This window comes from Carcharodon carcharias, chromosome 13 (assembly GCF_017639515.1).
Source record: "Carcharodon carcharias isolate sCarCar2 chromosome 13, sCarCar2.pri, whole genome shotgun sequence".
In the NCBI taxonomy this organism is placed as follows: Eukaryota; Metazoa; Chordata; class Chondrichthyes; order Lamniformes; family Lamnidae; genus Carcharodon; species Carcharodon carcharias.
The window spans coordinates 53,624,161-53,648,949 of NC_054479.1; the positions used below are offsets into that span (position 1 = coordinate 53,624,161).

Below are 24,789 nucleotides of genomic sequence, written 5' to 3' on the forward strand. Positions count from 1 at the left end.
AATGGGACCTGGAACCGAAGTTAAATGGTCAGCAGTTTCGTGGGAGCATTTTTTTCCCACATGGTCAAGGGAACAGGAAATGGTTCTCAAGGACAAGATGAATTTGAAAAGGGCATGAAGGGAGATAAGAGTGAATTGAGTGAAAGATGTGATTTCAGGACGAGCACAGGGTGGAGCTTGCATGTGGCTTGTTCAGTTAGACAGGGGAAGGGTGGGATGCAGCAGGAAAAGTCAAGCACTGGATGTAAATTGCACTCATTTCCTCACAGAGATTTTATCCTTATCCTCCGCCTCCTTCAAATACCACACCGAAGAGGGCATTGGCAACCATGGACTTCCGTAGGATTGGTCCATGGTTGTGTTTGGTAAAGTACTACAGTGATTTGCCATTGCATTCTGCAGTATGGCTGACCAGGAAACTCTCCCACTCTTATCACCTGCCATCAGGATTTACAGGCTGATAATCAACCTTTTTGGCCACTTTTTGAATGCACCTTCCATGGCCATCAAGTCCTGACATGGGACTTGAACCCAGAGCTTCTGGCCCAGAGGTAGGGAAATAACCACTGCACCATAAGATCTCCTTTATCCTTATATAGTACATATCATAATTGACATGGATGATGATACATTATATTGCAAACTATAATTCCTTCCACAAGGGCAAACTTTAGTAATGCTACTGTTTCAATTCTGCTTCGACATTTGGCTCTAATCGCATGACTGTGATAAATGGTGGCACGATGTAATTTTGCTAATAATGGCCGAGTTGATACATCATATTCTGTCCACTATAAATGCAGATTTATCACTCATCAATGACTTTGACCAACTGAATCCGTGTGGAGTGTAGTAGCTACAGTTTCCAATTTGTCTTGATGCATCCAATGTTTTTTTGGTTTCTACACCTGGTATTTTCTCAGGAATAGCAATGCCAGCCACTCCTGTAATTCAAAATATACCTTCTCTTGCACAATACTTAGGTAAAGAACAATGAGTCCTCGGGTTTAGAATAGAGATGCAGATACTGGAAATCTGAAATAGAAGCAGAAAATGCTATGGCAACATGCAGAGAGAGGAACAGAGTTGATGGTTCAGGTTGACGGGTTCTGATGAATGGTCATTGACCTGAAACATTAACTGTGCCTCTCCAATCACAGGTGTTGCCAGATCTGCTGAAAATGTCAGGGTTTTAAAAAAATCTCTCACTCATGTCCTGGATGTTTCATGTGCCGCAATACAATTCTGCTTCATTTGGAAAGTGGATGGAGTAGATAACCCATCAGACCAAGAGTATGGCTTTAAACCAAAACAGATAAGGTGTTAGTAAAGGCCCCGCCACATATACTGTACACACTCATCGTGGCCAGTCATATATTGTGGGCAAGTAGCACTAACCATTTACCATTCTCACAGGAGTCAATGACAAAGTCAATTTTGGCATATTAAGGGCTCCAACTATTTTGGACAATTCAGTAAGTACTTCCTCTGTACTCACCAATTTGCTCTGATTTCAGGTTTTCAAGTAGTTACAATCAGCTGCTCACATCTCATTAAACCGTGATTACCCTAGTGTTGAGATGCTGAATGCAGCTGCTGACATTCAGAGGCAGTTACTAAGTGAAGACTTCCTGCTATTTTTAAAGAAATATTAGCTAGAATCATAGAATCCTACAACTCAGAATTAGGCCATTCAGGCCACCATTTTGTGCTGGCTCTTGGAAAGAACTATCCAACTAGCGCTACTCACCTACTGTTTCCACACAGCCCGAGACTCTGTTCCCGTTCAAGTAGTTATCCAATTCCCTTTTGAAAGTTATTATTGAATCTGTTTCCACCACACTTTCAGGAAGCACTTTCCAGGTTACAATAACTCACTGACAGAAACAACACTCTCCCATTTCACCTCTGGATCTTTTGACAATTATTTTAAACTGTGTCCTCAAGTTACTGACTTTTCTGGAAACAGTTTCTCATTTACTCTATAAAAACTCTTCATGATTTTGAATACTTCTATTCAGTCCCCCTTTACCTTCTGTGCTCTGAGAACAACACCAGCTCCTCTAGTCTCTTCACATGGCTGAAGTTTCTCATCCCTAGGAACAGTCTACTAAGTTTCCTCAGCAACCCCTCCAAAGCCTTGACATCCTCCCTGCAGCGTACAGCTAGAATTGGAGAAAACACTCCAGCTGAGGCCCACCCTGTGATTTATAAAGGTGCAACATAGCCTCCTTGTGCTTTGGTACTCCATGCCTTTATTTATTAAGCCAAAGATCCATCTAAATAATGCCAGCACACCTGGACGCAGTCTTTTGCTCTTCTTTTGAAATCTTTTATGCCCACCTCAGAGGGCAGACTTGGTTTAATATCTCCATGAAAGGAAGTGCTTGCAACAACGCAGCACTCATTCAGTGCCGCACTGGAGTGTCATCCTTGATTAGTGTGCTCACCTCTCTGGAGTTGAACCTGAACCCACAACTTTCTGACTCGGAGGTGAGAATGCCGCCCATGGTGCCACAGCTGACACCTCACCCGATTACTCTGGCTTTTGTTTTTACCAGTCGCTGTGTATAGTGGGTAAATTGTGTTAATAAAGATGCTTGCGCTCTAAGTGAAATTGTTAATCATACATAAGAAATGGAAACAGGAGTAGGTCATTCAGACCTTCAGGTCTGCTCAGCCATCCAGCAAGTTCATTGATGATCACCTATCTCAGCCATACCTTCCCACATCAACACCATATCTCTTGATTTCCTTAGTCTCCATCAGTTTCTAATCTGAATATACTCAAGGTCTGAGCATCACAGCTCTCTGCTGTTGAGAATACCAAGGGCTCACAACCTCACTATTCTTTTCAATATATAAAAAAGACATAACTCACTCTCTCTGTGAGTATAGGTATTAGAGTAGAACATTACTATCTAAATTGTGAAACTTGATGTTCCAAACTTGCCTAGTTCTTCTGCTGATGAAGAGTCATATGGACTCGAAACGTTAACTGTGTTCCTCTCCACAGATGCTGTCAGACCTGCTGAGTTTTTCCAGCTATTTTTGTTTTTGCCTGGTTCTAAGTTGCTGGCACAATGTTAAACACAAGAGCTTCTCTGCTAGCTACAAAGGAGGCAGCGAGGAGATTCCCTCTCGGGTACACAGGCTTCTCAAAGAAATACAATGCAAGCCCCTTCAAACTTATACTTAAACAAAGAGCTGAATTTCCCTCTTCAAGATTAAATGCAGGCAAACTTTGGCAAGAGCTTACAATGCTTGCCGCAGAATGTGAAATCTGGGGCTGCTTAGCTCCTGGAATTTTAACTTCTTTTCTCCAGCCTGATCTCTGAACTTGTGTGTTTCCCTGTATGTTTTCAACTTCTCACAGGCTGTTTCCACATAATAAAAAAAATCAATATAAACATGCCTTTTTTGGTACGGTGCAGGTACAGACAACACTACACCTAAGTCTGTGTAAAATCAGCTACAGTATCAGTTGTAGCTACAGCTCAGCTTCTCTGCACATTATGCTACAAGGGGTGGTAAGTTTTCTATCATAAAAGCAAAATACCATGGATGCTGGAGATCTGAAATAAAAAGAAATGTTGGAAAAACTCAGCAGATCTGGCAGCACCTGTGGAGAGAGAAACAGAGTTAACGGTTAGAGTCCAATATGACTCTTCTTTGGAACTGGTAGTTTTCTATGCTGGGGGCTGATCTATATTGTTGGGAGGAATGTACTCTGCACCTAATGCTACAACTAACTTGCGAGTCCTTGACAGTGCAGCAAGGAAACCTGATCATGGATGTAATCCATGCTGTATTTGATTTTGAACCACCTGAAGATAACATTTGGGGGAAAAAAATAAGTTAGAAACAATCTAGCTCCCTCTTAAATTGCCTCAAATTACGGTGGAGAATTGTTTGCTGATTCAGTTACAGAACACTCTAATCACAACATTGAGTTTGAATTGACCCTGAAATTCCGTAGGGATTCTCTTGGTCACCCAGCTCATCTTCGGCAGAAACCAAGAAACTGTATTCAAAGTCAGTGTTCAGTTGTTTACACCAACTCTCCAGTGGTTTCACAAGTTTCCTGGTACAGCCGGAGAATTCCCATCAAATTACAGGGTCGTAAACTCAGGAAGCCTTTAGTTGTTTGAAGGGCTTTAGCTAACTATCACATTCCAGAACTAATGGAAATAATGACCCAGATCAAACTACAACCACAATAACACAGTTAACAAATTTCCCTCACTGTTTAAATGATTCTTTATTAAGCCTGCATGTGAGATACTACAGTATGTCACCTGATGCCAATAGTCTTGATCAAACATGTTGTCGTGGCTGATGCAGGCAATCTGATTGATATCCTAGGAACTGCAGAAACTGTGTCTGGGAAGCGGCTTTATAAGATTTTTTAAACAAAAATCCCGGAAATGGAGATATTGTAAAGGCTAATGTTTAAATTAGTGGAAATATTTACAATAGCCACCCTGCTAATTACTGTACAAAACAAGACATCAAATTATTTGTGGATGTGGCCATAATAAAATGACTCATTGATTATCCATGAGAGTCAATCACCACAAATCTGAGAACCGATCATCAAGGAAGATTGCAGGATTGAAAAGTGGGGTTTGGCAGATATCAGGGTTTGACATATTGTGAAGGGAGCCATGTGTGAATAGGGCCCTCTCTTCAAGGCCTTGGTAATTAAACATCAATTTATAAGGTCCGTGGTGGATGGCTGGGGTCTCTTTGGCTGCCTTCTCTTCTGTGGTCTTGTTTGTGCCTGGGTTGTCCCATTAAAGGAGCATGCAGTGTCCACTGGTAACCTCAAGCCTTTCGCAACCAGTGGGCCTCACAGGGTATACAGGATACAATTGAGACTTTCAGTCACATTATGATTAAATTATCATTTGTGCAATATCCCTTTATTTAGGATTGTTACTTTATCACACTTGCGGCAGTGTCTACCTTATAGGCTTAACAACCATGGCTTACCTTTACTAGTGCTGGAAATCTCTGTGGAGCTTGTTGGCAATGCGGGTGCTCCACGGCAGGCACGTTCCAAGCTGTTGTGCTGCTTGGCTAGTTGCTCGATGGTCTCCTCCAGGCGGATGCGCTGTTCACGCTCATACTGCAAAGCACGCTGCCATTTGCGACTGTGTGTCTCTGCTAAATCCAGAAAGTCACGGCATGCCTGGAAACAAAGTACCAGAAACCAATAACAGATCAGCAAAGAGGAGGATAAATTCTGCACACCCTGCACCCATTTCCGAAGTCACCCCCCAGCTACTGAAGAGGTTTCACGCAGAGCCAGTGAACATCGCAAGTTAATAAGCATAGTGCCAATGGTTTTCTGTTTGTTGACTGCAATGGATGGGCCATCACAGGCCTGCAATTTGTCAACAGATGCTGGGTGCGTGTGAGACAGAACTGGCAGTGTGAGCTCTTGGCAAATATACCCTATTGTGCTTTCAGGTCCAAATGCGTATCTACACGAACAGGAACTCACCCATGTCCTTTAAGAATACAGAGGGGCACGGGAATTGGACAGCAGCGCTGGCCGTCTCCCACCATATATTTCACAGGAGATCATTTGAATCTCTAGAGCAATGGTGTGAATGTTTATTTACACGATTTCCTTGGGGATTCTACCAGTTTCCCACTAAAATTACAGTGTGAGATTGTGAGAATCTTGGCAAGTTGCCAGGCCTAGATACAGAGGGTTTATTTGTTTTCCGAATTTGCATAACATCACATTTACTGTCCATCCCCTAGTTGTTGAGAAGATAGTGCTGGGCCGACTCTTTCAACCGCTGTGGTCCTTGTAGCCATGCCGCTTGCACACTGCTGTTAGGTAAGGAATTCCAAGAGATTGATTTATGTCCAAGTCAGACTTATTTTAAAATTCACTCCTGGCAGCCCATCCCCTCCTAATGTATCCTTCTTTGCCTCAGTGATAATTCTTTTTGGTCTGTGAAGCACCTTGAGACATTTCTCTGCATTCAAAGATGAAGCTGAGCATCATCAGTCTACATGTAGAAGCTGACCTCAAGACTGTAGACGATGCTACAAAGGAACAAAATGTAATTGGGGAAGGGGAAAGGCCCGAAGCCAACAACAATACAATTTGCTCATCTCAGTATGCCCTCCCTCTGCATTGTTGTGTATCTCTAGTCACGGTGTGAAAAGAGAAGAAAATCACATTCCGGGTCAACTGCATGGGGCACCTTACAGCCCTGGAAAGAATTGAACTGACATCAGAGCACTTCAAGGACACTGCTAGACTGAGCTATCTGTTCAGTCATCAAATGGATGGTTAGTCACAGTCACAGTGGAGAAGGAAATCCATGAAAGCCTACTAATGTTCTGTCACCAGCTGTCAATAGCCAACCTAATAAGTATTGCACGAAAATTCTGAGGCATAGATCTGAACAGGTCTTGGATGTGGGGCAGAAACCTTTTCCAGTCACACTCTGCTCTAATTTTGTATTGGACCCTAAAGGCTTCAATCACCCTCACTTTCAGAAGGCATAATTTTTAAAAAATTCATTCATGGAATGCACGCATCGCTGGCTGGGCCAGCATTTATTCCCCATCCCTAATTGCCCTGGAGAAGGTGGTGGTGAGTTGGGTGGTGTAGGTACACCCACAGTGCTGTAAGGGAGGTAGTTCCAGTATTTTGACCCAGCAACAGTGAAGGAACGGCAATATAGTTCCAAGTCAGATGGTGAGTGGCCTGGAGGGAAACTTCCAGGTGGTGGTGGTGTTCCCATCTATCTGCTGCCCTTGTCATTCTAGATGGAAATGGTTGTGGGTATGGAAGGTGCTGTCCAAGGAGCCTTAGTGAATTCCTGCAGTGCGTCTTGTAGATGGTATGCACTGCTTCCACTGTGCATCGATGGTGGAGGGACAGAATGTTTGTGAACGGGATACCAATCATACGGGCTTCTTTGTCCTTGATGATGTTGAATTTCAAGTGTTGTTGGTGCTGCACTCATCCAAGCAAGTGGAGAGTATTCCAACACACTCTTGACTTGTGCCTTGTAGCTAGTGGACAGTATTTGTGGAGTCAGGTGGTGAGTTACTCATTGCAGGATTCCTAGCCTCTGACCTGCTCCTGTAGCCACAGTATTTATATGGCTAGTCCAGTTCCGTTTCTGGTCAATGGTAACTTGCAGGATGTTGATAGTGGGTGATTCGGTGATGGTAATGCCACTGAATGTCAAGTGATGGTTAGTTCTCTTTGTTGTAGATGGTCATTGCCTGGCACTTGTGTGGCATGAATGTTACTTGCCACTTGTCAGCCCAAGCTGGATATTGTCCAGGTCTTGCTGCATTTGGACATGGACTGCTGCAGTATCTGAGGCATCGCAAATGGTGCTGAACGTTGTGCAATCGTCAGCGAACATACCCATTTCCGACCTTATGATGGAAGGAAGGTCATTGATGAAGCAGCTGAAGATGGTTGGGCCGAGGACACTGCCCTGAGGAATAAGTTCTTTGCCTCGGCAATTTTAGAACATGATTCTGTCATTTTACTTATTCAAAATAACAGGCAATGTCATTGTAAGATGCAAAACGATCTAAAGTTAACTCATTCTCCCTCACTCCCCAGTGGAATCTGAAACAGCAGATCTGAATCTGAAACACAGGGCATCTCAAAGAGCTTTACAGCCAATTATTATTTTTTTGAACTGTAATCTCTGTTAGATAGACACAGCAGCTAATTTCCATGCAGCAAGATTCTACAGACAACAATGAGGTAAATACACAATTACAAAAACAAAGTACAGCGGTGGTTGGAAATATGAAATAAAAATACGAAATGGGGCAGTTCTGGCAGAATCTGTATGAGAAAGAAACAGAGTTAACATTCCATGATGAAAGGTCAAACTGAAATGTTAACTCTGTTTTCCTCTCCACAGATGCAGCCAGACCTGCTAAATATCCAATTAATCTGTTTGTCTTAGTGTTTCTTGAAAGACAGATGTTGCTAGAAAATCAGTAGAACAGTTCGTGTCCTTTTCCTGGAGTGTCTTCTAGTTCGTCCTGCCCATTTTCCTGGATTCACACCTGCTTCCTCCTCCCACCCTTTCCTTGATGGTTTCTTTCTCCACCCAGATGTCAAAGCCGAGACTGGGAACTTACTCTGCACACGTTCACTTGTGCAAACCTCCTTTCAACCATTCTGAAGGAATATTTTGAGACAATTGCCTCACCTTTGTTTGCACTCAGGAAAGTATATCCTTTTTTCTACATTGTATCCCTGTTCCTCACCCATGAATCACTACAGTTGGATAGGTAAAACCAACCATACAAACAAATGAATTAGGATCAGGAGTAGGCCATTCGGCCCCTCGAGCCTACTCTGCCATTCAATAAGCTCATGGCTGATCTGACTGTGGCCTCAACGCCACTATCCTGTCTGCCCCCTCGTTAGTGAAGAATCTATCTATCTCTGCCTTAAAAATATTCAATGACCCTGCCTCTGCCGCTCTCTGGGGAAGACCCTCAGAAAACATTTCTCCTCATCTCAGTTGCAAATGGGAGACCCCTTATTTTTAAATAGTGTCACCTGGCTCTAGTCTCTCCTACAAGGGGAAACATCCTTTAAGCATCCACCCTGTCAAGTCCTCTCAGGATCCTAAAAGTTTCAGTAAGATCACCTCTCAATCCTCTAAACTTCAATGAATATAGGCTCAACCTGTCCAACCTTTCCTCATAAGATACACTCCCCAATCCCAGAAATCAGTCGAGTAAACCTTCTCTGAACTGTCTCTAATGCAATTAAGTCCTTTCTTAAATAAGGAGGCCATGACTGTACACAGTACTCCAGGTGTGGTCTCAATGCCCTGTACAATTATAGCAAAACAGCCCTACTTTTATGTCCATTCCCCTTGTGATAAACAGCAACATTCTAATTGCTTTCCAAATCACTTGCCGCATCTGCATACTAACTTTTTTGATATTATCAAGTGAAGTTTTTTCTCCGGCTTTCTTTGTTTTGACAAGGTATTTTGTTCATTTATTTTTCCTCGAATATCCCTCTGCCAGAACAGCTGTGAAATCAGGCAACGCAAGGTAGGAAAAGAGCAGATCTTACAGATAACTCAACAACTGCCACTTCCACACCATGGGACAGCTACAACCAGTAATTCTACAGACCATGAATCAGGGTTAGTATAGCAGGTAGTGCCAGACATTGTGTCAGCCCTTCATAGCCAAGTTAAACTGTTACACAATACATTGAGGGGGGGCGTGGGGGGTTGGGAGACAGATGTTGAGTTAGAGTCAGCACACAATCCAAATGGCAGTAGTTTTTAAATTGTGTTCCTTAGTGTAGGTGTGGGTGAAGCTGCTTCATAAGCAAACAACTTGCATTTATATAGTGTTTTTAATGTAATAAAACATCCCATGGCACTTTACAAACAAAGTTGGACACCAAGCAGCATAAGCAGATACTATAGGCCATAAGCTTGGTCAAGGAGGTTTTGTTTTAAGGAGCGTCTCACTAATGAAAAGAGAGAGATGGGGGTTGAAATGTTTAAGGAGGGAATTTCCACAGGTTAGGGTCTTGGCAGCTGAAGGCATGATGCCATCAATGGTGGAGTGATTAAAATCAGGAATGCTCAAGAGGCGAGAACTGTTAGAGTGCAGAGATCTCAGATGATGCAAGGTGAGAGGAGGTTACACAGATAGAGGAAGATGAGGACATTGCTTAACCAGGAGCCAAAGCGCTAGGGAAATGGGTGAGCAGCAATGGTCCTACGAATTTCTTTTTTGGAGTGCGTGGGTGGTTTATTTAATTGCATGATCTCTTTAAAATTTATGCCTGGCTGTGCACATGTGTGCAGTGACTTTCAGGTTGCTGTGCAACTGCGCAGGAGACATTGGTGAGCAGGAGCTGATGCGAACTAGGACATGGGCAGCAGAGCTTTGGATAAGCTCAAGTTTGCAGAGCATGGAACAAGGGAGGCTGCAAAGAATGTCTTAGAATAGTCAAGTCTGGAGGTAACAAAGGCATGGATGAGGATTTCAGCAGCAGATTCAGGTGATGTTATGGAATTGGAAATAGGCAGTCTTAGTGATGGCATGTTTATATGGTTGAAAGCTTACCTTGGGGTTAAATAAAACACCAAGGTTGTGAACTCATTTAGCCTCATACAATGACCGGAAAGAGGGATTGAGGTGGTGGCTAGGAAGCAGAGTTCATGACAGGGATCAACGACAATGGTTTCTGACTTCTGAATATTTAGTTGGAGGGAATTAAGCTGTGGCTTAGTTGGCAGTACACCCACTTCTGAGTCAGCAAGTTGTGGGTTCAAGTCCTGCGCCAGGATTTGAGCACAAAATTAAAGCTGACACTCCACTGCAATACTGAGGGGAGTGCTACACTATTGGAGCTGCCAACTTTCAGATGAGACCATGAAAGCTGTCTGTCCTCTTGGGTGAATATAAAAGATCCCATGGCACTATTTTGAAGAGGATCAGAGGAGTTATCCCTGGTATCCCTCGATCAACATCACAAAAACGGACTACCTGGTCATCATCACACTGCTGTTTGCGGGAGTTTGCCATCAGCAAATTAGCTGCTGTGTTTCCCATGTTCCAACAGTAAGTACACTTCAAAATACTACAATTGGCTGTAATGAGCTTTGGGACAGTGTTTGTGAAACGTGCCATAAAGTGCAAACCTTTCCTTAAACCTCTGCTCACCCAGTATAGGGGGGTTCTCGTCTATGAAAAGGAACATGACCTTTTAAACACTTTCATTCTTATCAAAGGTCTAAAATGTAGTGGGTTCACCATAAAGAAGCAACTAAAAGAACACTTTTTTTGAAGGATTTGTTACTTTCAAAGTAGTTGCATTTAGAGGCCTGATTTTGAGCAGTATTCCACTCAAGACTCTTAACCTTTATGGTATACGTCCTGTTACTGTTCTTCATTGCAAAATGTATTATTTGACAGTTTCCTGCATTAAGCAGCAGCTGTCATCCATCTGCCAATTCCTTTAACTCATGACCTTTTTTAATCTCCTATATCAAGGGTCAGTGTAGGGACCACAACTTTTCACTTTATACATTAATGTTCTAGATGAAGGAACTGAGGACATTCTGGCTAAGTTTACAGATGATGCAAAGATAGGTGGAGGGACAGGTAGTATTGAGGAGGTGGGGAGGCTGCAGAAGGATTTAGACAGGTTAGGAGAACGGGCAAGGAAGTGGCAGATGGAATACAATGTGGGGAAGTGTGAGGTCATGCACTTTGGTAGGAAGAATAGAGGCATAGACTATTTTCTAAATGGGGAGAGAATTCAGAAATCTGGAGTGCAAAGGGACTTGGGAGTCCTAGTCCAGGATTCTCTGAAGGTTAACTTGCAGGTTGAGTTGGGAGTTAGGAAGGCAAATGCAATGTTGGCATTTATTTCGAGAGGACTAGAATATAAAAGCAGGAATTTGCTGCTGAGGCTTTATAAGGCTCTGGTCAGATCACGTTTAGAATATTGTGAGCAATTATGGGCTCCGTATCTCAGGAATGAAAGGCTTAACATATGAGGTACGTTTGAGGACTCTGGGTCTATACTTGATGGAGTTTCGAAGGATGAGGGGGGGGGATCTGATTGAAACTTACAGAATACTGAAAGGCCTGGATAGAGTGGACATGGGGAAGATGTTTCCATTAGTAGGAGAGACTAGGACCTGAGGGCACAGCCTCAGAGTAAAGGGAAGACCTTTTAGAACAGAGATGAGGAGAAACTTCTTTAGCCAGAGAGTGGAGAATGTATGGAATTCATTGCCACAGAAGGCTGTGGAGGCCAGGTCATTGATTGTATTTAAGATCAAGATAGATAGGTTCTTGATTGGTAAGGGGATCAAAGGTTATAGGGAGAAGGCGGGAGAATGGGGTTGAGAACCTTATCAGCCATGATTGAATGGTGGAGCAGACTCGATGGGCCAAATGGCCTAATTTCTGCTCCTATGTCTTATGGTCTTATTCTTCTTTGTCAAGCATCCTGACTTAATATCAACAAACTTCAACATAATTTCTCTAAATAATTGTATTACTTGGAAAAGATACTCCAGAACAGATTTGGAGTATCACAATCTGCTTTCTATTAACTCCCAATCTTTGCTTTCTATTCCTTAAACATTCTTCTATCCATGAGGCCACATCACCTTTAATACCAATGTGTCTTAATTTTTGTAACAAACTAAATGCCGCAACCTAAAAAAAAACTTTGCACAGCTTGCCTGGAACTAAACTCTGTACTGAGAGGCAGACAACCAGGTAGGAAGAGCTCTGAAATTTCACCAGTATCCAAAGTTGAACTTCAAACTCTATAATCCACACTATTCAACTTTGAACTAGTGTACCACACAGACAAGATTCCAACAGTCCTAAGAGCATAGGAATCATTGCGCTCCACGCAATTTTTGATAATCTACTTGTACCTTTAACCTGAAATCCCACCCTTGACATTTTTGTGTATCCTGTACACCCTTAAAAGGGTATAATTAATACTGATTCAACTACTTTAGCTGGGAGCCCTTTCTATAAACCCAAGACTGTTCAGAGATGGATCTTTGCAGCATCACTTGAGTTTTCTTTTCTTGAAAAACCCTGGTGAAAGATCAAGGCTCACTATCAGAGACTATCTAACAGAGTAGGAGAGGGGCAGATCAAGATCACTGGTTGGTAAAAATGGGTGTTAAAAACCCATAACCTGTGCAGAAAGGAAACAGGGAGGGAGGTAAAACGTTCCACAGTCTTGCAGTGCTGGGAAAGGATGAGTTAGAGCCAGAGACAATAAGGCTCAGCACATGGTTCAGCAAGCTTTCCCAGAGAGTGACTGCATTGCGCAGGCCAGGAAAGTCCTAGGATTGATTCCAAAATTTCAGTTAGCTAGTCTCAACTATGATAGTGGGAAATGATGGCAATGATCTTGGCATTCCTGCCTGTTAATAGAATCCAAGCCGGTTGATGAAGTCAAAGCCAAGAAGCAGAGCTTTCTTTACTGAGAGAGTTTATTTACTTTGTTCAGACTCACAGCTCTCCTATCATACCAGTGTCCCAGCTGTCCCCTATTTATATGTGCTCCCAATTAAACAATGCCCTTCATCTGTGAATCCTAACAATATATTCAACATATTGTTAACACTAGCTTTTGAAAATCACCAACTTTTCTGTTTCTGATCACCATTCAGAGACTCCTACAGGAAGCATTTATGTGGTAGATATCTGTTCATAAGCAATGCAATGACATTGACACATTCTTCAGCATTTATGCACACAGTATCATGTTACCATGGCAGTGTTATGCTCCAGCTGTCAGCATCTTTAGCTAGTGAAAATGGTTGCATAGGGCAGCTGGCAAGAAACTCCAATAGACTACTTGGCATCAGTCCGGCTGGTTCATGGAGAAACTATTGCTTGCTTTTTGCCCTTTTGGTTTTTATCAAACCACCCTTATGATATAGGTTAGCTGGGAAACTCAGAGCACCACAGTAGTAAATGAATTCTATTGGTTCTACTGGTATTGAAAGAGGAGTATACTTCCAGAAATGCTTTCAGTAAATGGTTGGGGAATTCACCTTTATCAGCAAGACTTGTGGAATTTTCAGCACCAGTGACAGTGCCATGTGAATCACAGTCTCTCTGGGATGGATTTCTTTGATTACAATTTGTAAAAGACTTGCAACCAGGTTTGTACAACGACAAACACTTCACCTTCTGCCTAAGAGGAATGCTGCAATTTTCTGTAAAAAGCTATTTAACATAGTTGTAATTATTATATCCAATTCCCTTAATGAATCAGAATGAGGGCTTTACAAATGCTAACATCACAAGCAGCTATGTCAAGCTGGGTCTGCATAAATTCTGGTCCTTGATAGAAGACAGAGAGACGTTAATTAGATTCAGATTGCAAAAATATTCCATCAGCAACAATAAACAAATCTTCCTCTACACGACCCAATAGCGTTCCCAAGTCAGCTGTGGTACTTTTTCAATTCGTTCATGTGGGTGTCATTGGCCAGCATTTAAGAGTCAACCATATTTTGTTGTGTGGTCTGGAGTTACATATAGGCCAGACCAAGTAAGGACAGCAGTTTACCTTCCCTAAAGGGCATTAGTGAACCAGATTATTTACAACAATTGACAATGGTTTCACTAGCATTAGACTTTTAATTCCAGATTTTAATTCCACCATCTGCTGTGGCGGGACTTGAACCCGGGTCCCCAGAGCAATACCGTGGATTACTAACCCAGCGGCAATATCACTACTTCATCGCCTCCCCTGCACGTGATTAATATGGAATAAAGTTCCCTCTATTCTTCCCAAAAAATCCAAGATTGCATCTAATCTGTGCTATAGCCAAAGGGACACCTCCTTCTAATCTGCCCTAACAATGTAACAAAATCGAATTTCTGAAGAGAATCCCTGTCTGCACTAGTATGCTATTTCCATTTCCTAAAGCCTTCTAAATGAAACTGGGCATTTAGCACAAATTCATGTTAAAATTATTAACAGTGATAACAAACTAGCTCACATCACTGTCTAACTTCCGTTGCAAATTAGAATTCATAGATAGGTCCTCTGATAAAAACCCGTGGTCACATTTCTACCTACCTTGGATCAGAATCTTGAGTAAGTTTTTCCCCTTTTTGTCTGTCTTCCATATAGTTGGGTCAGTATTTGTAACTATTTCACTCACTATGTTTAACATGTCATGGGTTGCCGACAAGCACAGTCTTATAATGTCAGGACTGTCAAACCACAAACTGACAGATAATATGCATGTGCTTTTGTGCCTAAATGGAACCACTTAAATGTCCTTCACCATAGGGAACAGGCAGAGGATAAACTGTGCACAAAAAAATCTCCAGGAACATCATGGATACTGTTAACCACTCCCACGTAACCTGGTTGAATGGAGCTAGCAACCTGAAGCTGGAATCCACGGGAGAAAACAATGTGCTGCATTCATGCCCAAACATACAAGGGCCTTTGACACTGTGTTGATGTCTGAATTTTCCGAGGCTAAATAAAGTCCTGATAACTGCTTTCTCAAGAGCTGTACATGCAATAACAGAAATGGCAAATTTCCACATATTTATAACAGAGTCCATTTAAATAATTAATTCAATAACATAACCTAAACAGGAAACATTGATCAAAACTATCGACTTAACATAAAATCAATCAGCTTTGCACAATACGCTACCATCTCTAGGCGATATGTAGTGGTATAAAAACAAAAATTGTTGAAAAAACTCAGCAGGTCTGACAGCATCTGTGAAGAGAAAGACAAAGTTAATGTTTCGAGTCCTTATGACTCTTCTTCAATGTTGTGGTAACTTGGTTGCAGTGAGTGCAATAAAGCAAGTGCACATTAAACTCAAATTAACTGAGCAATTTCATGCTCTTATCAGAAATTTCAAATGAAAGGAATGGAGGGGAAAGAGTCTGCTCCATCAGATGTCTACATAGTGAGGGGAAGTCAGCCACAATTTGCAGGGAGTAGTAAGGGGTATAGTTTATTGGAACGCTATATGATGTAAATGAAAGGGAAGGTGTTTAGTCCATTGGAATTGTGTGCCTGAATCACGTCTGCTTAGAGAAAGTCAGAATCTACACACGGGGTCAGCATTTTGCATCACAATGTGTGAATAACAATTTCAAATTGATTGACTGGCAAGCCAGTATCAGATCGCATTGAGAGTCATAGGACTCTCATTGAATTGCAGAGCACATCAATCGAGCTAGTCACAGTGTTACATCCTTGTACTGCTGCTTTGACCCTCAATAACAATACAGACAGTTTATGGATGTTTACCGAGGTCACTTTCATGCAAGCAAGTTTAAAAAACATAGCAACTTTGTTTGAACATGCAGTGGATGGTAGATTTTTCACTGGATTTATCACGGTACCACCCTACAGCCGAAGATGGTTAAAATCATATTGTGACACAGCCTTGCCTGCGACTGCACCCTTACTTTCTTGCTGAGCATTTATCAACTGTTGTCAAAATGGTTATTAAACAAGGAGACACAAACTCGTGTCGGGCTATTACCATGTCCCTGGTGTAACATAATTCTTGCCAATCTCTCATTTAGACCCAAATAATCACTAATTCATGATTTAATGAATTTAACCCCAGGCAACAGCTAACCTATCAAAATGGACCCCACTGTGTAATTGTAACTCAGCTCAGAAGGCATCATTCATGATATTCAGAAGCAAAAGCCCACAGTGGTGTCAGCAGTGACTGGAAGACCCACAGCATACTAATAAATCACCGTCCCCAATTCAGTGGCAGGAAACTCAGGGCTGCTGCGAGCTTCCCAAATTCTTAATGTAGATCATAACTTACATGCTCAGCTTGCATGTCATGCTACAGTACATGACAACTTGCATTTAGATATTGCTTTTCATGTAGTAAAAACATTCCAAGCTATTTCATTGAGATGTAATCAGAGAATAATGGACACAGAACCAAGGAGGAGTCATTAGGGCAGGCGACCAAATGCTTGGCCAAAAGTTTTAAGCAGTTTTAAAAGAAGGAGAAAGAGGTGGAGCGGCAAATGGGTTTGAGGGGGAACTTTCAGAACCTGGAATCATAGAACGGTTACACAGCACAGAAGGAGGCCATTCAGCTCATCGAGTCTGTGTCAGTTCTCTGCAAGAGAAATTCAGCTGGCTCCGACTCACCGTCTTTTCCCAATAGCCCTTAAGGTCTAGACCATTGAAGGTATGGCCATCAATGATCAGGCAAAGAAACTGGAGGGTGCAAATGAGTCAGAGGAATGTTGACAAATAACAGATTCTATATCCTCTCCCCAAGTGCAAATTGATGGCCCAAGTACAGCACTACTGCAGTTCAGGGATAATCAAACTGGCATGGCAACGATCTTGTGTATGTCCACATATACACAGTAGAATTAAGTTATCCAAAGTGAGTTTAGGAACAAATTAATTTTAATTTTTCTGCCTTGCACGTACAGCCTGGACAAATTATTGACAAGACAAACATGCACCAACTTTCACAACAAATCAGCAGATATCAGATCTTCAAAAATAAAACTCTTGCAATATTGAGCCAATTTACAACATCTATTACATATCTACAACCTGAATTCAAACTATGAAAATGTAAGGTTGGGTTGATCTTCACATAAAGTGATCAACACTTGGAGTTCTCAGAAAGAGTGGGACAAGAACCCTGGAATCACTTACGAAACTGAATACTGCAATGAAGGGGTTGTAGGGTCTGTTTGGATGGATGAATTAAGATAGGCTGAATGGCTTTTCCTATTGGTTAGATCTTGTGTATCTATATCTACATACACATGTATACTGTACACCTTGTGTATCTATATCTACATACACATGTATACTGTACACCTTGTATATCTATATCTACATACACATGTATACTGCACACCTAGGTACTAGCATAACTCCTAAATATACATAAATATGATGTACATCTAGGGCAAATGTGCTGTCTGGCGCTTTCACCATAATTTTAGCAAACTGCAATAACTGATATTTTATAGCTGGCTTGTGTAAACACCCTGCAGCCTCGAGTTGTGGGTGGGCTCTCTAACATGCAGGTGGAATTGCAACATGCCTGTTTTTTTACTACCTCTCTCTCCATTTTTAAAGAGACTCCAAGCTGACCATTTAGGATTGTTCCTTTGGCCACCTCCCCAACTTCTCATCAGGTTAAGTTTATGAATAAAAGTGCCCTAATTGGTCTCCCTCATGGTTTGGGACTCCGAGCTACTGTCCGCATGGAAGTCAGGGTGAAACAAGGGGATGGATGTATGTCAAAAAGAGGAAACAGTGGGCTCCAGCCTCCACCCATCTGTCACCTATGCCAGGATCTGACATTGATCAGGTGGGCAGCGCCAGACCCAAATGCAGGTGAAATTGCGTGAAAAACGTCAAGCGTGTGTCCCGACATCATCATGCACACAAGCAATACTGAGGTCAGTGGGCACGTGCGGGAGTTGGAGCCCTGCCCGCTGAGAATTAACGGGGCAATTAAGGCCATTAAAAACATTAATGTCTAGGATTTTAAGCTGCCCGTGTGATTTCACGCTTGGGCAAAATGGGCAGCCTTGCTTTAGATGAAACCTCATCCAAGGGCGGGATGAAATGCCCGGGGTGAAATATAATAAAAAGTGATGTCTGGTGACTGAGTTCTGCTGTCAGATACTTGAATGGGCTGTTTAGACACAGTTTGCTGCCTTTTTTTCTTCTCATTTAGTCTGTCCAGGTCTGCAGCTCCCTGAGGCAGCCTCGCAGCAGCTGTCTGCCTTCAAGGAGTTCGCTAGAAGTGCCCACCCACACCCTCACTTTTGATGGTGCCCACCCTCTTTCCCACCTGCCCACCCACCCCCCCACCACCACTGGCAGCGCTGGGGCATTCTTATTTGGCCAGTCAGCATGAAATTGTTTTCGGGGGCCGATCCCGGGCTGAAGCGCATTGTGAGTCTGCTTCCAGGCCCCACCGACTCGGCCAAGCGTGAAGTTCAGGCCCAAGTACTCTAGGAGGAGAGTCTGCATCACAATGGGAACAACATTTTGCCGAAGCCCCATAGCACAAGATTAAATGGTTGGTAATAAATAAACCACACCACGCATCAACCCCTCCCACCCAAGCCTCCCCACACCACGCATCCACCCCTCCCACCAAGCCTCCCCACACCACGCATCAACCCCTCCCACCCAAGCCTCCCCACACCACGCATCAACCCTTCCCACCAAGCCTCCCCACACCACGCATCAACCCCTCCCACCCAAGCCTCCCCACACCACGCATCAACCCCTCCCACCAAGCCTCCCCACACCACGCATCAACCCCTCCCACTCAAGCCTCCCCACACCACGCATCAACCCCTCCCACCCAAGCCTCCACACACCACGCATCAACGCCTCTCACCCAGGCCACCCCACACTATGCATCACCCCCAGGCCACCCCACACTATGCATTACCCCCAGGCTTCCCCACACTGCGCATCACCCCCAGGCTTCCCCAAACTGCGCATCACCCCTCAGGCTTCCCCACTCCATGCATTACTCCTAGACTTCCCCACACTGCGCATCACTCCCAGGCCAGCCCACACTGCGCATCATCCCCAGGCCACCCCACACTATGCATTACCCCTAGGCTTCCCCACACTGCGCATCACTCCCAGGCCACCCCACACTAAGCATTACCCCCAGGCCACCCCACACTATGCATTACCCCCAGGCCACCCCACACTATGCATTACCCCAAGGCCACCCCACTCCACGCATCACCCCCAGGCCACCCCACACTGTGCATTACCCCCAAGCTTCCCCACTCCATGCATTGCCCCCAGGCTTCCCCACACCATGCATTATCCCCAGCCTTCTCTATAATCACATGTCACCCATAACCCTCCCCATATCACATGTCACTCACACATTACTCCCAGATAATGCCTGCTAAACTGAAGGTGGCCCACTTAAAATCTTCCCAAACATGGGCTTTGCCGTCTCTGTAATAGGAAGCAAGAGCACCTGCAGTAGTGAAGGCAATTACAAGATCCTAAAATGGTTAGTTTGAACCTGCCTTGGAATACTATTGCAAAAGTAAAGCTGAAGTAACTATTAATCTCCAACCCAGAGGATAACTTATACACAAGGCGGGACAGGTCAATATAGATCTCACGTGAGATCACCAATACAAGACAGGGATCCGAGGCTTGCTGCAGTGCACAAATACAACTCATTTGTTATTTAGTTTCAAGAGTGGTGCCTAATGAAAAGATAGAGGTGCAGTCCCAGCCTGGTGACCTAACAGGAGCTTTGCTCACTCTGTTGAGGATCAACCAGGCACCTCACTACATGCAATCCTTCCATTTTTTTCCAGTCCAAGTGAAGGCTGAATTACAATCATTAGAGAGGCTGAAATATTGTGAGGATATCGCCCTTCCCCACAGCCTTGAAAAGCAGATATGCTCATCTAGTTCCCTTATGAATTCGATAATTAGACTCAATCCCTATATCATACTTGTGATTAAAAACAATGTCTAAATCATGCAAAGCAACAGTGGATTATGTCTTGGCCAGTATTTATCCCTCAACCAACATCACTAAGGCTGGTGATCTGGTCATTTAATTCATTGCTGTTCCTGGGACCTCACTGTGTGCAAATTGGCTGTCCCATTTCTTTTAACATTTCAAAAGTAATGGGTGGCTGTCAAACACTTTGGGACATCCTGAGGTCCTGAAAGCACCTTACAAATGCAGATCCTTCTTTCTATTACTGAGCATGATGTCAGTCACACCTTGAGACTCAGGACAAGAAAACGTAGAGAAGGGAAAGACCGTGAGGCCCATCAAGGTCTGTTCCTTTCACAGTCTACAATCCCACCTGTCACTGAGGGGGTTATTCTCAATGTCAGTGCCTGGGTGACAATGTGGTGGAGAGGAGTGGATGGACTGTCTGGTACTGAAACCAGTTCAGCTGGGCAGCCACTACACTGTAGCACGTACGTTGCCACCCAGGCATGAAGCTGATAATTACCCACCATTAATTCATTTGTTTGCCCTGGCCCTCATCCCATTGCCTAACAAAGTCTAAATCCAGCTCTTTTTTTTTTACACAATAAATTAGGGTTACTAATTCTGGTTTGACATATTCCTGGAGATTTCACCACATGACCTGCCTCCCCCAAAAGCTCTGCACAGTCAATCTGCATTTTTTCACATCTCCAATATTTTTATAACTCAAACAAAAGTATTCAAAGAAAACAAGAAGGAAAATCAGGTTTTAAACATCAATGATTTTTCTCCTGGGTTGCTTGCAGCAGTGTCCAGAAGATTAATCTTTAATCCCTGGAGACTCCAGAGCAATCCTGAAGAGTTGGTGACCCTAAGATGATGTTTACTCTGCTGCGGTTCTTTAACACGAGTCTCGCTCCTCCTTTCACCCATGCCTCACTTGTCTGCCAAGCTCCAGGCTTGTTAGTTAATTGGTGTACTGTGTTTCTGGCATTCCCATCACATCTGGGAGGTGTTAAACATCGACTTCACTGTAGCACTGCATGAAGCAAGGTAATGTAGGCATGAACCAGACGAGGTGCAAACATGTACTGCAAAACCTATACCACAATCTATTTGCTAAGGTGAGGCAGAATATAAAACAGCTGACAGAGGTAAAATCAAAAATAACAATATTTGAAGTCATAGAATTTTCCATAATGCTCCCCACAGATTCAATTTCTTTCACAGGTCTGATTACAGTACTGTCCAATTTTCCATAGCCTCTGACCATACAGACTCCCTCATTAACAGAAAAATCATATCAAATGTTCCCTATATCACCCAGTGCTTCACCAGGCTCTAAGCAGACAGCTGCACAGAGGGGGAGATTTGGGCATTGATGGACCTATCTGATCCACAGTACTTGACCAAAACACATTTCAACACACCCTCCCCACGCTGCGCTTTCAATAATGTTTACCTGAGACACGGAATCCTAAAGCCCACCTTACATACAGGGAGAACAGGGGCACACTGTACTCACCTTATCCTGTTGCTGCGTTCTCTGTCACTTCAAAGTGGGAAAGGCTGGCTCAAGATTCAGCGGCAGAAAAATCATGTGACCAAGTGCTCTAATTAAGCAGAAGTGCTGCCGTGTGACAGAGAGGAAGGATATTTCAGTCTCCTGTAAGCCATCTGTCGTGTCATTAGAAGTCTCTGGCTGTAGCAAACTGTCAGCGCGTGGGTGACGGCACCACAAGAGAGAGATGGAAAGAAAGAGAGATAGAGCATTTTCAGCCTGAGGCTCTACTACTAGTGGCGACTTCAATTGCCTTAAAGCCCCGTTGTTTCCAATAAGCTGCTGGAAACCCATTTGCTGATCCCCCTCGCTCTCACTCATGTATTCATCCCTCTAATTCCCCACTGCAGCAACAATACATGAACTTAAGTCTGATCTGCACTTGTGGGATCCAAAGGTGACATGTTCCTAGCTGCAATTAAACAAAGTAGAGTAAAATTACAGGTGCTTCATAGTTAAATACCAGAACAGTGTAAGATGCTCCCTTTTATATATCAAAAAGAGCCCAAAAGTTGGGCCCTTGCATTTAAGGGGGACAAGAACTTGTTCAAGGCTGTGACTCTCACATTGGATTTTTCTGAATAAACACATACCTCGTGATTTTTTTGCACTGAAAATATTAATTTTCTTTAAATGAAATTCTATAAAAATACAGAATATGTTCTATATCGGAAGGCATTGATTTAACTTAATCATGGAACAGCCACTTTTCTGCTCTCTGTGTTGCCAAAATACCTGCTTAACCCAACAGCACGACTGTTTAACCTGAATTCTGCTATCAGGGGAAGGGTGCTGGGTTTCGGCAGTCAGTGCAGGTCTGAGCTTTCCTACAGTCTAAAGCGGCAGCTTAAACGTTGCATCAGATTACGTGGAGTTTACAGATACCGAAAGGAAGGGCCTATTCTATTAATGTAACAAGAGAAATTACGTTTATATAGCACTTTTCATGAGCTCAGCTTGTCCCAAAGCACTGCACAATGAAGTACTTTTGAAGTGCAGTCACTCATGAAATATAAAGGACAGCCAATTTGTGCATAGCAAGCTCCCACAAACTGTTTCTGCTGCATATTCTATAATTCTAGGAATGTGAAAATGCCCAGATTTTACTGTTGTTGGTTGAGGCGTAAATATTGGCCAAAACACCAGGAAGAACTCCCTCACCCTGCTTCAAAATACTATTATGGAGTCCTTCACATCCAAAAAAAACAGCTTCTTCAGTGCTGCACTGGAGTGATGGCCTAAGCTTCGTGCTCAAGACTCTGGAGTGCAACTTGAACCCATAACCTTGTGACGCAGAGACAAGAAGTGCTACCAACTGAGCCTGAGTTGGCAGTTTTCAGTGCACTTAAGTGATATAATATCTTTCAAGCATTGAGGTCATTCCTTGCCAGGTGGTTTAAGTTGAGTAGCGGATACAGTGACCCTAGGTTTTTAGCAATCTTTGCTCCCGACAGATGCTCAGGGGGATCGTGGTACTGGGATCTGCCTGTGGGCCTTTCAGTCTGTGATCTTAACATCCAGGGAGACTCTGGTTGTTATGTAACATGGAGACAGAGGTTGTTCTTGTGTATGTGAATGTAGCAGCTAATTTGTGCACCAGCCCCACAAACAGCAATGAACTTTGCTAGTGGTTGGTTGTAGGATGAATATCAACCATAAGAAATAATCAAAAATCTGTCTGAAAAGGCAGTTTGGGTTCTTAATTTAATGACTCATCTGAAAAATAAGTCAGCACCAACAAAACAGTACTTCCTCAATATTTTAACATTAGTCTAGATTATGTGCTCAAATCCTGAAATTGGGCTTGAGCCCATGACCAAATGAGTGAAGAAATAAGAATGCTGATATTTGAGTCAAACTGACAACTAGTAATGTTTCAGATAGAAGGGCACAAATCCATCCATTCTCCCCTTCCAACCTCCCACTAGGTTTGAGAACTAATAACTATATATAGCCTTTCCTACCAGGAATCCACACAGTCATCTTTAAAACCTACCTGGGTTTTCAGTTCCACCACTCTTCCATAATTCCAGCATTCTTTAAAACAAAAATAATTTAAGTTCCCCATTTTATTTTGATGCCGTGAAGTTCCTTCAGTCTTTACTGAGTCAGTGGCACTCATGCCTAAGTCAGTAGGTTATGGGTTCAAATCCCAGACCACATTTTAGTGCAGGACAGGGGTAGTGCTGCACTGTCAGACCTGCCATCCTTTGGATGAGATGTTAAACTGAGGCTCCATATGCCCTCTCAAGCAGGCATAAAAAAGCCTATGGCACTGTTCAAAGAACAGCATGGGAGTTCACCTATTGCCCTGGTCAACACTTGTCCCTCAACCAACAACAATCACACTGCTGTTGGGAGGAGCTTGCTGTGCACAAAATTGGTGGCTGCATTTCCTACATTACAATATTGACTACACTTAAAAAGAACACTTTACTGGCTGTAAGTCGCTTTGGGACATCCTGAGGTTGTGAAAGAAACTATATCAAATGCAAGTTTTTCTTTTTCTTCTTTGTGGATCATGCACTGAAACTGCTGAGGTGACATAAATATTAATGCACAAAAGATTGCCCAGCAATGACATCACCAAGTCACCCTATATAAGATCACCAGCAATACTGACAGCCCAATTTGATGCAATGTAAGGGTCTGAATCTGAACCATTGATAACTCCAAGCTCATGTAAAAGACAGAATTGAGATTTGGCACGGATTGTGCGCCCCCCCCCTCTCTCTTGAAAACATTTAAGAATGCTTCAACATTCAGAGAAACAGAATTTGCCTTTTTAGTGAAAGACGCGATGGGTGAGCATCCAAGAGAGTAAGATTGAGTAACAATTTGTTCCAATGAAGGAACAAGCTTCAAACACGAACCTCAGATTTTTTCTCATTCAGATTCTGATCACTCTGTGTGTATTTCCAGCATTTTCCCTTTCCTGGTGGGTGGTTCTCTTTCTGATAAATAATGCCTTGTTGTATTTTTCTATATTTTGGAGGCACTCACACAGCTCCAAACAAATGACTACTTGTCACCTGAACTATTAGGTACAGCAGCTGAAAACGCAGACAGCTGTTAGATAATTGCCTCAGCTTCCAATAATGCTTAGAGAATTAACCCCATTTGACACACAATGGCAGACCTATCACCATCTAAGATTTACATCTTCAATCGGCCAATATAATGGG

The 24,789-nt window shown here is 43.0% G+C and overlaps 1 protein-coding gene across 2 annotated transcripts in view; it reads right to left on the bottom strand.

Moving 5' to 3' along the window:
- Positions 1-24,789, bottom strand: part of LOC121285910 (oxysterol-binding protein 2-like) — a 195,142-nt gene that overhangs the window by 67,985 nt on the left and 102,368 nt on the right. For both annotated transcript variants that reach the window (XM_041202852.1, XM_041202851.1), the window contains one exon: positions 4,996-5,194. In XM_041202852.1, coding sequence (XP_041058786.1) covers positions 4,996-5,194 — 199 coding nt within the window. The remainder of the gene's footprint in view (positions 1-4,995; positions 5,195-24,789) is intronic.